Source organism: Phaethon aethereus (assembly GCF_964289735.1).
Source record: "Phaethon aethereus genome assembly, chromosome: 26".
In the NCBI taxonomy this organism is placed as follows: Eukaryota; Metazoa; Chordata; class Aves; order Phaethontiformes; family Phaethontidae; genus Phaethon; species Phaethon aethereus.
The window spans coordinates 5747974-5761527 of NC_138602.1; the positions used below are offsets into that span (position 1 = coordinate 5747974).

Here is a 13554-nt window from a genome sequence, read left to right on the forward strand (position 1 = left end):
GAATTAAGTAATGTCTCGGGACGTGAGCTCACCGCCAACACCCATGGCCCAGGCGATGCGAGTGGCAGCGCCGGGTCCTGCAGGAGCAGGCCCTGACTAACCTCCGCCACATCTGCACGGGCTGCCGGGCACGCTGCCCGCCCCGGGGCCAGTGGGCACCACGGCGCGGGGCACTGTGGCCTCAGGCGGCTCCCACGTGGCACCCACCACTCTCCTCCTCCCAACACGGGCACGGTCCAGAGCAGCACCAGCGGTTTTTCACCTTCCCTGCAAAGCCCCGGCTGCCGCCGTGGCCAGGCTCCACGCCAAGCCCCGGCTGGCTGGGGGGACTGCCAGCCCCGTGCCGCTTCTGCTCCCAAAGACCCACAGATTTTGTGGCGGAAGCCAATGCACCCATGGGCTCCTGTGAGCCCCGGTCAGGGATCGCAGAGGGGCATGTGTCCCCCTCCGCCGCCACGGTACAGCCCAGGTGGGATCGTGACTCAGAGTTGCCAGCGGAGCCTCCCAGCCCGCCCCGTCCCCTCGGACAATGCCAGGCCCAGCATGTCTTCTGCTGCTCTGGGCCCAAGTCCTGCCTCTCCCCCTTCCGCTTTCCCTGCACGGGGATGGCCGCTTTGCCCACCCGGCTGCTTGGGGAGCAGGCTCTGTCTAACGATGAATCGATACTAATTTGGGAGGTGTCACCTCTTCGTCAGTCCTCTCAAGAGGGTGCAGTTTGCTTCTTTCTGCAGCACCGTGGGAAAATCCTCCCAGCCGCTGGATTCCCAGGGTGACTCAAATTTGCTCCTGCCCAGGCCCAGCTCCCTCAGAGGCAGCGGGCAGGCAGGGGACAGCCAAGTCCAAAACCTGATTCCCGAGGTGCACAGCCCCTGCCAGAGCGGTGGCAGAGACGGGGTGTGTCTGCCCAGGCACCCTTGTGTCCCCTGCCGGAGGGATTGTGGCCGGGGCCGAAGGCAGGGCAGGGGGCTGCCTCGGGGCAGCGGGAACCTCAAACCCCAGAGAAGGGCTCTCGCATGGGATCCCCTCTCCACACTCGGCACCAGGGATGTGGAGTATCGAGGTCTGGTCAGGGGACTCTGTGGGAGCCCAGAGGCTGCAAGTCGTGGGGCGCAGGACGAGTGCTGGAGGAGCCGCAGCCCTAACACGGATCTTTCTGCCTGAGTGGGCTCCCTGAGCCCAGGGACAACGTGGTCCTGCAACAGAGGGTCCTCGCCCTGAGCCACCTCTCCCTGCACAAACACATCCCAATTAGCCGAGGTGCTCAGTGGGGCGGGGGCTCTTCTCGACTGCTCCGCACTGGAGGTGAGGTGCTGGGGTGGTGGGCCGTGGGCCGCTCTGCCCGCCCTTATCTCCACGTACATTAATATCCGTTGCCATTTGCATCCCGACGAGTGTTGCCACGTTCAGCTTCCGCAGTTCCTGCGTCAGGGAATTCCAGAGGGACAAAGTCAGTGGAGCCGGATCCTTCCCTCCCCATCCCACAGGCACCCAGCACCTATTTGATCAAGTGGCAACTTGTCCTCCAACCGTGAAGCAGGGCAAGGAGAAACGCGTCCACGTCCTCAGCGTGGAAGGGAACTTCCCTCAGGGCTGTGAAATGCCCCGTCCAGGGCCGCGGGCGCTGCTCTGCGGGCAGCCGGGCTCTGTCTGGCTCTGGGGCTGGGCCACGCCGGGCTGTCTAGACCCACCTCCCGAATAAAGGCGTTGCAGGACGTAGCAGTTTCCTCATGGGTTGTAAATAATTGCTAACCGGTCTTATCAACAGCTGGGATCATCAATCAGCGACTAAACGACTGCAAATTTGTCCCACAGTTGCAATTTCCGCACAATGACCAAACTCGCCCAGGAGTCGCTGGCTGGTTACCGAGCCGTTACGCGGCCGCCCCCCCAGCGCCCAGCCCGCAGCCTCTCACGGGACGGGGAGCGGCCCCGAGCTTCGCTCCGGGGCCCCGGCGCTGCTCCCCGCGTCCCTCCCAGCCCGCCCACACCCGACTAAAGCCGCAGCAGCAAAACCTGGGCGGCAGATGCCACCTGCTGGAAGCGGCTCTGGGCCTCGGCCCGGGGGCACCCCGCAGCCCAGTCGCCCTCCAGCCCCCAAAGCCCGGCTCCCTGGTGCCGCAGGGCTGGCGCCGGTGTCAGGGGCCCCGGCGGGGACCGCGCAGACCCCACGCTCCCCCAAAGCCGCCGCCTCGGGAACGGGCCGGGCTTAAGCCCAGCCCTGCGGGGGGGTTCAGCACGCTTCCCAGCGGGCAGGGCTGGGCCTGGGCCCCCGGCTCAGTTCTGAGTGGCTCCAAGGAGTTCAGGCGGGGCAGGAGCAACCCTGAAAAACAGACTTCGGTTGCCATCCCCCAAACCTCTTCAGCTCCTGACAACATCCCGCCGGAGAGGTTTTGGCTAAAATGGAACACAATAGCCTTTGTGGCTACTAAGCATATCTTGGGATTTTCACGGGAAAACCACTTTTTCTTAATTTGGGGGGGGCTTAATCTCTCCCCACCTCTTTTCCCCTCTTTAAAAAAAAAAAATCATTCAACTTTTGAGCTGAAATTTTAAAGGCCCCTTCCCTTAATTTTATTAAAAAAAATAAGAAGGGGGGGGAGAAGCACAGGAATGGGAACAAATCCAGGGATGGCCGGGGGCTGAAGCTCTCTCCCCCTCTTCCTCACCAGGAACTCCGCGTCCCCACGGGCCGGACTCCAACCAGGGCCCGGAGGACTCGGGCAGCTCTCCAGGCCGCCAAGGCCGGGGTGCGGTGGGCTGCAGGCTCAGGGACCAGCGAGAGGCCGGGCGCCCCGATTCCCGGCCCCTACCCCCGGCCCCACAGACTAACTGCTGCGCCCCGCCCCCCCTTATCAAGAGCAAGCACCGCCCCTCCCTCAAGCCCCGCCTCCGGCCCCGCCTCCCCGGAGCCTTCCTCCCGCCTCTTCCTCTCTTGTCCCCGCTCGGCCGCCGTCGTCCTCCGCCGCGCGTCGCTGGGCGGGGCGGGGCGAGGCGGGGGGGAGGGGGGGTGGGAAGATGGCGGAGGCTTCACCGCAGCCGGGACGGTTCTTCTGCCACTGCTGCTCGGCCGAGATCGCCCCGCGCCTGCCCGTGAGCGGGGGTGGGGGCCCGGCCGCGGCTCGGCGGGGGGGTGGGGGAGCCAGGGGCGCGGGCCGCAGCGGGCGGCGGCCCCGGCGGGCCGGGCACGTGGGGTTGAGGCCTGAGGGGGCCCGGGGCGCCGGAGCGGGGGGCCGGGCCCTCAGGGCGGGGAGGGCCGAGGGGGGCTCGGGGTGGGGAGCGGGGGTGGGGGGTGGCGTTAGGAGGGCCGTGGGGCGCGGGTGGTTCTGCGTGTGGCAGTTGGGGTTCGGGGGGGGGGCGCTCCGGAGCGAGGAAATGGGGGCGCTGGGGGCTGTGGGGGGGAACGGGGCGCCCCGGCCGCGGGGGAGCCGGCGGGGGTGGGGGCGGCGCGGCAGGAGGGAGCCCCGGGCCTTCCGCTCTCCTCGGCCTGCTGCGGGGCGGCCGGGCGGGGGGTGTACGGGGGCTGCCTGCGGGCCGCGGCCGTTCGTGTGCTCCGGCCGGGCGGGTGGGGAAGGGTCAGCCCGCCGAGCGGCCCCGCCTCGGAGCGGGTCCTGGGGGCGGGGGGCCGACCCCGGCCCGGCCCCGGCTTTCCGCACCCCCGGCTCGCAGCTGGCTGAAGGGGTGTGGGCTCGGGCACCATTACCCGCTTCTTTGTCCAGAGCGAGCTGAAGCCCCGTAGGATGATGAGGGAGTTTCTTTTTTGTCTCTTTCAGCAGGATTTAAATGAGCATGAGAAAAGCTTCACGGGTGATAATGTTTAAGACGTAGGCAAGTGCAGAAACGATGCGTACGCTCCGTTTCCACTCACTAACGCAGAAGTGCTTTGTAGGCTAGGTGCAGCGCGAGAGCAGATGTGCTGTAATCGCCGAGTAAAACCCCTGCTTGTAAGGAGTTGTATTTTCCTGGCAGGGCTAGAAAAGGAGCATTAGCCGTTGGAAAGGAACAGGCTAAAACAACGTGGTAGGTCACAGCTAGATTTTCTGTTGATCTCCTGCCAGATGTTGTGAGATGTTAAATTCAGTTTGGAGGATACTGCCAGTCTCTATTTGTCCTGAAACCTTTCACAACGTCTTGTCAGAATAAGGCATTGCTTTTTGTTAATGTTTATTGAATTTTAAAAGTCACCTGACTGTGAGCATAGGTGTCTCTCTGCCATGGTTGATTAGACTTCGCCGTCGGTTTGGTTTTGTGACGTGCTGTTTGTCCTTTCGCTCGCTCCCTCGGTCTTACTGGTTAGGCGAGGGTAGGCCTTGCTGGTAAATCTCAGCTTGTATTTAAGCATGAGGACAAAACTCTTGATAGTGCTCCTGCAAAATACATAGACGGGCTGGAGAAAGTGGCTTGGGAGCTGAAGGTTGTAACCTACAAATACCAGTTGTTTATTTTTGTTTAAACACCCCATGTTGGGCACGTGCCAGCAGAGCACATCTGGTAGTGAAGGCACTGAAGTGTGGTGGGGGGTGGACGACTGCTTTTGTTAATTCAGGTCTAGTTAATTACTGGTGAATGAGCTTGTTTTGGGGGTCCAAGTTCATTTGGTTTCACTTACTGTTTGCAGACCAAGCTACTGCTGATACCGTAGCATATGCTGCAAAAGGAGTGATTCAAACAGCCTGAGAAACAACAAACTTTGACATTTGTGCTGTTCCAGCTGCAACGGAATTTGCTGATCCCTGTGTTCAGAGTTGTCTGTAAGCACACACGCAAAAAAGCCTCCCTTAAATAGAGGAGTTGAGAGGAGTAAGTTGCTCACTGCTCTTGAGTGTGGCTACTGTGATAATTTACCCCAGTGGCATACCGGTGGAAAGTAGAACATTAAGGGGGTATTCCAAAGGGAGAGGCAATTGATCTGATTTTCTGTGATCGACGCAGGAGTTCCCGTGTGCTGCTAACCAACTTTGCGAAGAATTTGGATGGTATAGAAATCTTCTTGAAACCAAACGTTGTGTAAATTGCGTCGACGAAGTTATTTCACAATCGTAAATCTAAAGAGTCTTGCGCAGAAGAGGGAGCCGCAACTTCTCTTGAGTCTGTTTCTAGGTCTTGGTGTTTGCTGCTTCCTTATCTTGCTGGGCAGGCAGGGGCAGCACTGAGTGGGTCGCTGGCGTTGCTGCCTCGCGCTTCGGCCTTATCAAGTTTTTCAGTGGTGGCTGGAGGAGCGATCCCAGATGGCTTATCAGAGCAAACCCATATGGCTGGCATCCCCTCCTCTTTTGGGGAATCCATTGACTTTGTTTGAGGGGCTGTGCCAAGTCAAACGTAACAGTAGTAAAGGGAAGTTGCGTTATTTTTAGAAGCTCTTAAATTTCTTCCATGCTGAGCCTGGCTTTGCCAGCGCGGGATTTTGAGCGGTTGTGTTTGCCCATGGTGGCTGTTCCAGCTCAGCCATGGTTGGGGTTACGTACAGGGTCTGTGACTTCCTCTTCTGACTCGGCGGTGCTGCATGGTGCTGCTTCTCGAGCAGTGAAAAGTGAGGTAATTTCCTTTCAGGATCTTAAGCGTTCTGGGCTGCTGCTCACTAGGGCAGTATGGTTGTGGAGTATAAATTCTTCACTAACACCAGGAACTGTGAGGAAGAGTGAGTGTGGCAAACTCCTGAGGAATCTTGCTTCTGCACAGAACATAATATGTTAATAAATAAACATAATAAACACAGGCTGTTTATTCCAACATATTCAGTCTTCAGTGTTAAATGCTACAAGGGTGGCAGTAGCTTCCTGTAATGAGCATTGAGCGTGGGAGTGTAAAATTCTGGTATTGTGTGTTGCAGAATGACCCTCTTGTGTCTCCTTGACCTCTGGGTGGTGTGAGCCCCAGACTACATTAGAAACGGCCTTGCATTCAGCCCTTCCTAAGCGACAGTGACACCGTGATTAGCCCCGATTAGCCTGTGCTGCAGTTCCCTCCTTGTTTCTTTCATTAGGGCAGTTTGGCCCCTTGAGGGGGTGGGGAACATCCCCAAAACATGCAGCTATTTAAAAACTAATGTGTGAGTGCTGCTTTTCTGGGAAGGCTGGTGGTTTTGCTTTCACTTCACCCAGAACTACATCAGATGTTATCTAATGCTTTGTCTATACTGGCGATTAATTAGTGTTATCCAAATCTTTCTAAAGCCAAGTTCCAAACAGGCTCAGGCTTAACAATTTGCCTCACTAGTCTGGTGAAGGCGAATATCAGTGGCTTGGGGTCTTTTGGCTCTGTAGTTGTGGCATGCATTTGGGATGATGGGCTTGCAGGACTCTCGTCTTCCACCCCATAGCACTGAAGGCACTCTTTGCAGCTTTTACTTACCACTTTCTTTTCTCATTCTGTCTTTCTTCTCCCGTAGGACTATATTTGCCCACGGTGTGAATCTGGTTTTATTGAAGAACTTCCTGAAGAGCCAAGGTAACGTGCCGCTCCAAAGACTGGCGTGAACTCTGTCTGCTTTGCTCTTGTCCGTTTTCTAGTTAAAAGGCAATGTTGGATACTAAATACACCATTTTTACTACTTCTGCCCAATATTTGGCTCATCTTTCCTCACAATGGGCAGATAGTGCTTAATTTGCATAGTTTGCATCTACAGGTAAATCAGACATGGGAACGCTGAGTGTCATATATTGCTGGTAAAGGGTGGGGGAGGAGTGGGCTGATTTAAAACAAATTAAAAAAAAGCGGTAGAGAAACTTTCCCCATGGCATGTGGTGGCTCTGAACTGGTTTGAATTGTCAGGATTGAGATAACCCTCTGAGAGAGGAATCTGTGGAATGGAGAGTGTATACATGCTTCAGTGTATAATTTCATAACTTAGTTTAGAGTACTAACGGTGAAACATTGTGACTAAGACTTTGGACTCTGTACTGGAGCAGCTGAGATCTGCATTCACGTGCTTTACTGCTGACTCAGTAGTGGGACTGCTCTCTGGCAGTGTCGGAATGGGCAAGAGTAGGAGAAGTGCCTTAAAATGTTTCAGGCACGTTTGCCGGACCGTGGCTGTGACTGGCTTCGGGACAGGCAGCGTGCAGGCAGGCTGGCAGGCGTTCAGTGCAAGGGCACACTGAGCTGCCTCGGGGGTGTGCCAGATGTGTGTTGCTGCCTGCTAAGAGAGGTGGTCTTTACAGACTGAGGTTTCTGTACCGAAAAGGTGACGCTTGGTCTGACTACACCAACCTTAGGGGCTGAAAATCAACCCTGGCTAATTCTAACTGTATTGGTGATTTGCTGTGACCTTGGGAGAGTCGCTAATTGCTGAACCTTAGTTTTTTGTTAGAACGAGTGTCAAAGCGTAGAGCTGGATAGTGAGCAGTAAATGTTCCTGCAGCTCTCCAAAAGCAGAAGCCTAACAGCATTAAGAGTTTTCCTAATAATCTGTCCTGTTTGGTCACATGCCGCTGCAGTAGAGAAATTCCTTTGATTCAAGATTAGACTTAAGCATGTTTGGGTCATAGTGATCAGGGTTTGCACCTTAAGTCTTTTCTTCCTGGTGCTCCAGAGGATTAGCTGATTTGTTTGAGGTGGATTGTGCAGGGAATCCTTGCTTGACGTCGTGGTTCAGTCAATTCTCTCTAACTTCATGAAATCAGAATGTAATGAATTGGTCACATTCATTACCAATGAATGTGGGGAGAGATGGGTGAAGATGTGGGGAAATGAAAGTTGCAGGGCGGGAAAAATTAAAATTGATAGGGACAATCAGCAGCTGAGGGCAGACTAGTTTCTGTATGGAGCTGACCCTGCCCCAGGGCAGAAGGGAAGGTGAGCAGACCTCCGAGGTCCCTTCGAGCTCTGGCTCTGCACAGACACCATTCGGTCACTTCCTGTGTACTGATACTGAGCAGCTGTGGTGTCTGCTTTTCCTGTCAAACTCGTGTCCCTTGCTCCCCTCTGCTTGGAAAACCTTTTTGTAGCACCCCTCTGAGGGTTACTAATGCTCTTTGTTCTTCACAGGAATGCTGACAATGAGACCAGCTCCTCCACATCAACCAGCGATCAGAGCAGGCATCCTTTTGAGGTAAGTCCTCTTTATCTCTTCCAACACTTTCTGCCTTGACATTGAATTGAAGTATTTTTCCCCACTAGTACGTTGTTTAAATGTTCCCTGGATTATGACAAAATTTGGGGAAGGAGGTATTCATATCATCCACATGCTGCTCCTGAAATCTCTGCATGGCATACTTTTACTGCGTGTTTTTAATAGGACCATCACTTGTAGCTTATTCTTGTTGTGAGGGGGCTAAGCTGGGATTTAGTGAGCTGTCTGGGTGTGTTGCTATGCAGTAGCCTCAGCTTAAAAGGCAGCAGTTGCATGCAGCAGCTAAAGAAAAACCAGGGAAGCTGTAGTTATTCCCTAGCTTCGTATGTAGTTTCAGTCTGTGTCTGTTCCTCACTAAGCTGCTTCTGAGAGCGTGCTGATCACCTGTGCCAGCCAAGGCTTGTGAGTTGCTGCGGATCTGGAGAGACTAGTCTTTGTTGGAAGGCTGGTGAAATACCAGGCCTGAAAGCTAAGAGCTGTTTCTCTCCTTGTTACAATCTGTTCTCTCCCTCCCAGAACGTGGATCAGCACTTATTCACCTTGCCACAGGGCTATGGCCAATTTGCCTTTGGGATCTTTGATGACAGCTTTGAGTTTCCATTTGGGTCCAATGTGCAGTCGGAAGACAACAGGGACTCTGAGAACCGGAGGGAGCGAGAGCATCAGTCTCGGCATCGATACGGTGCAAGGCAGCCTCGAGCCCGTCTCGCCACACGCCGTGCCGCTGGCAGGCACGAGGGAGTTCCCACGCTAGAAGGGTGAGAACAACTGCCAGGTTCTTGTGGAGGAAGCCCTGTGATTTTTCACTGATGAGAGTTAGCTGAAAATCAGCCTGTACCTTTTTCTCATCGGTTTGAGTAGGGGTCTCCTAAAATTGTTCCTGAGCACAGCTGTCCAGTGTGACGCTTCCGCAGGTGCTCAGCTTTGCCCCCGGGAACTCACACTTCTGGATGGTCAGGCTGGGCCTGCAGCTGCTGGCAAGCTCTTGCCTTGACCTTTTAGTGGCCATTTCACCTGAGCACAGTGGCGTGGACTGCAGTGTGGCTGGGAGTTTTGACTGTTAAACCTGCAGTGAGAAAGCATTCCCTGGTCATCGCCAGGTATTACCAGAATGTTGTGCTTGAGTTGAGGGGAAACAAGAGAAAACACTGGACAAGATGACTAATGTTTCTCTAACTGCATCCTGGAGAGCCACTTGCCATCTTTGTCAGAAATTATCCCCTTACGAGTAAAATATTGACATTTCTTTTTATCAATGAATAATCAGTTCATAAAATGGAATTACAATTGCTACAGGATATTTTTCCTTTTCCCCCGATGATGCGATTGTATTTAGCGTATTTAGCCATTCCTTCCATGTCAGGCTTCTGGGCTGGGAGCTAGCAGACACTTAATTCTTAAATAATCCTGGTTTTCTTGTCTTTCAGAATTATCCAGCAACTGGTCAATGGAATTATTGCACCTACAACAATACCAAACCTAGGACTAGGTCCTTGGTGAGTTAGAAGGTGTACCGCTCTTTCTGACAGTGTTCTTGTTCATACTCCCAACCAAATTTAATTGTTGTCCTTATTCTTAAAGGGGAGTCTTGCATTCAAATCCAATGGACTATGCATGGGGTGCCAACGGCTTGGATGCAATTATTACACAGGTAAAATTTGCATTATAGTGGTGTCTCCTGTTCTCTTGTGCAGTGCTGTGAAACTGCCAGCAGCTGTTGTGATGCAGAGGGGCAAGCCACTGAAGGTGGAAAAATGGGAGACAAGGTCTGCGATGCAGGACTGAAGTGCCCTGGGTCGGTAAATGAACAGATTGTGTGTGCTGCTGAGCTCACATCTTCTTTCTGCCTTCTGTGGCCTATTGTTTTTTCAGTTACTAAATCAGTTTGAAAACACTGGACCGCCGCCAGCAGACAAAGAAAAGATCCAGGCCCTCCCCACCATACAGATCACACAGGAACACGTAGGTATGTATACCTCCTCCAGGGAATCGTTCACAAAGAGCTCTGTGAAAGTTCTGTTTAACGTTTTCTTGGGATTTTAATTTTGTCTGCTAGTACCTTCAAGGCCTAAAACATTTCAAAGTGGGAGAAAGCTGAAGTATTGCTCTGTTATACTCACATGAAAAAAAGAGCAGTGTAGACTGGATGGATTTGCCCTGGGGAGGCAAACTGTTCTGAAAAGTTCAGTGTGGATAGAGATGAAAAAGCAGAAGGGAAGGGAACAATGAAGCAAAGCCAGGGCAGTGGGAGGTGGAATGATGGCGATAGGAACTGCAAAGCAACAAGCTTTCCTCTCTGCAGGGATGAAACAGCAGTGGGGCAGAAGCCACAACGGCCAGTGGGGGAAGGGGAAAAGGTGATGGGATCCCAAGCTGGATGCTTTGAGTGTCGCTATCTCCTTTGTCGCTTAGCTGCGTTTTGCTTTCTCCTTATGATACAGAATCTGGGTTAGAGTGTCCCGTGTGTAAAGAAGACTATACGGTCGGTGAAAATGTCCGGCAGTTACCTTGCAATCACCTATTCCACAACAGCTGTATAGTCCCTTGGCTGGAACAGGTTAGTGCCGCCTGAGTGGGTGACTTGGGTTTTGTAGCACTTGGGTGTTTTTTCTGGTAGTACTGTTCTCCTCTGTAAATATTTTCATACCTCCATGATGAGGCCTAAGCATGAGCAGCCTTTGATCAGAGGAAGGAGTGTCATCCTAGCCTTTTCCTTGAGTGCTGCTCCTGTATCGTGTTTCTAATCCTGTTTCCCATATTTCTTGTTTTGTTTTTGTCTGCTCTCCAAAGCATGACACGTGTCCTGTGTGCCGGAAAAGCTTGAGTGGACAAAACACTGCCACAAACCCCCCAGGACTCACAGGGATGAACTTCTCATCATCCTCCTCCTCCTCTTCCTCCAGCTCACCAAGTAACGAAAACTCATCGAACAACTCATGAAATCTTAAGCCAACCCTCTGTCCCTGGGGCCCTGTCCATTGTCCTTCCTCCCTCCCCAGCCAACGTAAGCAACGAAAGGGGCTTCCAGAGCAGAGCGAGGGGAGGGTAGCAAGGGGGAAGCAGCACCCCCAGAATTCCCTTTTGAGTTCTGAAGACACGGAGACTCTGGGTCCTTCAGAGATGAGAAGCCTCGAGTTCTGTGACGGGGGGAAAGAGCTCTGTCTGTTAATAAAAACATCCATTTGCCCCGTGGACTTTTCACCATTGCAGTGAAAGGCTGCTGCGCTCCACAGGTGGGAAACCCGAGGTGCTGAGCTAGCGGTTGCAATTCTGAATGGTTGTTAGTATGGTTTTGAATTTGAGATTTCTTTCTTTATTTCTTTTGCTCCTCCTCCTCCCCTTGGATTCTATCTCTTCTGCTTTGGAGATTGAAGTCTTTAAAATGAAAGCGTAATGATACTGCCTCCCTCCCAGGATCTCCAGCTGGAGAGGGCCGATAGTTGTCACTGAAAAAAACGAACTCTTGAAATAGATCCCATTATCCTTCCTTTCCCCACCTCAAGTCCCATTTATTTTTCTTTATAACCCCACCCATCTGATACTCAACACTGAAAGGGTTTTTATAATTTTAAATTATTACTGCTGTTAAATAAATGGACGTTTCAGCTCAACAAGACGTTATGCATGATTTGGGGAAAACTACAGGGTAAGCTCTCTGGAGACTGCTGTGCTGAGCCGTCCCATTCACCCCAGGGCAGGCTGGGCTTGTCCGAGCCCTCCTGCCTGCCGAGCGCAGGCATGCTGTGAGCTCCGGGCACCAGACTCCGTCATGACCAGCACCCGTACGCGCGTTGCCAGCCTGCGGATTGTTGAGCGGTTGGCTGCAGGATTGCAACTGAAAGCATCCTTGCCTGGTCTTTTGTATTTTTTACACCTTCTCCCTGTTGCAGTCCTGCCCTTCTCTCAGCCTGAGTGGACTCTTCCTCTGTGTCGACATCAGGACTGGGTGTGCATCAGAGCAAGGACCAGCCAAATATGATTGTGATCAAATAATATAGAGAAAAAACTACATTTTGGAGAAAAATGTATTTCAAAGCTACTTAAAATACAGCTGATTAAAAAAGGAGAGAGACAAATATCCAGGTGTGTTTGTGACTCAGTTTCTGTGACAGAGATGGAGGTTGGAGAATGAAAAGAATGTGACCAGAGCAGGCACTGTCCTCCCTGCTGCCTGTGTCCATGCTCCAGGCCGGGAGGTGGGAGAGGGACAAAAACCCGGGTTCACTTGGCACCCGCGCTGAGGGCCTTTGGTTTAGTTCTGGTCACGCTGGGTCTCCAGCGCAGCCCCACCGGCTCCGAGAGAGCCCCTGGTCAGGAGCGCGGGGCAGGGCCGCGTGCTGGGGTAGGCGATGCGCTCGGAGGGTGCGTGGGGAGAGCTGCGGGAGGTTTCTGCTCTGCTTGGGGCTTTTGCCGCACAGCCCAGCGCGGAGCGGGCGGGAGGAGCAAGGCGGTGGCCCGCGTGGCGTGGGACAAACGTCGAGTGCTGTCGCTTCCTGTTGCGGGGACTTTGGGCAGTTGGTGGGTCTCCCTGACGCGCTCACTGGCCCCTTGTGACGGCGCTGCGTGCCCCAGACCGCGCGCCGGGACCTCGCCAGGACAGGCACTGCAGGAGTAGGTGGGGAACCCGCCCCTGTGGGGCTGCCAGGTGGGATGGATGGAGGGTTCGGGGGCTTGGGAGGCTCCCTGCGTCTTCTCCAGCTTCGGGGGCCCTGTGTGCGGGCTGGGGAGGCGGCGGAAGGTGCTGGCCTCCCCGGGCGGCGAGGTCCTGCCACCAGCAGAGCTTCAGTGCCGCTTTCGAAGCAGCCTTACCTGAGGACATGGTCCTTCCTCCCGAGAGCTTTCCAAGAAGGGATGTGCCTCCCGTAGGAGGGGGAAGGCGAGCAACTTGTTTGGCGTTTCTTGAGCCATTTTGGAATAAAGGAAGAGAAGGTTCATCGGACAAAACGTCCCCGGCGTGGATGACAAGCAGCCTTTGCCAAGCCTGCCGGGGCCATGCGGCTGGCGCTGAGCAACTCGCCTGGAATGTTTTTCCTCCTTGGCTTTGCCAGCGCAGCCAGGGCAGCCCAGCGGCGCCTTTCATCTCGGCGGGCGGATGCCTGCAGGACGAGGGTTTATCTCAGGACTGGTATATCAGGGTTAATAGCTCATCCTCCGCCGGAGGTTGAGCCAGAAGCTTCTGCCACCGGGATCCTGGGCTTGGGAGGCGGGTGGCCGCAGCGAGGTCCCCGGCCGAGCTGTGCGTGCCCGTCGGCTGGGCCAGCACGGAGAGAAGGCTTCGCTGTTCAGTCAGCGAAACGCGGCCTGGGAAACCCGGAAAAACCTTCTCCTGCTGCGTTTCAGCTGCTGGCTGCGGCGCGGGGCTCCCGGCCCCCCCAGAGTTTGGGGGATGATTTCTCACGTGTCGGCGGCTCTCAGGGTGGGTTTTGAGTGGGTGAAGCAAAGGCTGCGGGGGGTGCATGGCGGCTGCTCCCTGCCTGGCGGGGTCT

At 54.5% G+C, this 13554-nt stretch overlaps 1 protein-coding gene across 1 annotated transcript; it reads left to right on the top strand.

Annotated features, from left to right (window-relative positions):
- Positions 1 to 3015: 3015 nt before the first annotated feature.
- On the top strand, positions 3016 to 11594 carry RNF126 (ring finger protein 126; the record flags this gene model as incomplete). The annotated part of the gene is made up of 9 exons (XM_082011135.1): positions 3016 to 3090; positions 6386 to 6444; positions 7984 to 8047; positions 8585 to 8826; positions 9496 to 9564; positions 9650 to 9719; positions 9941 to 10034; positions 10510 to 10625; positions 10859 to 11594. The coding sequence occupies 9 exons, from the start codon at positions 3016 to 3018 to the stop codon at positions 11006 to 11008; spliced, it is 939 nt and encodes a 312-aa protein (XP_081867261.1). The 3' UTR covers positions 11009 to 11594.
- Between the last annotated feature and the right edge of the window lie 1960 nt (positions 11595 to 13554).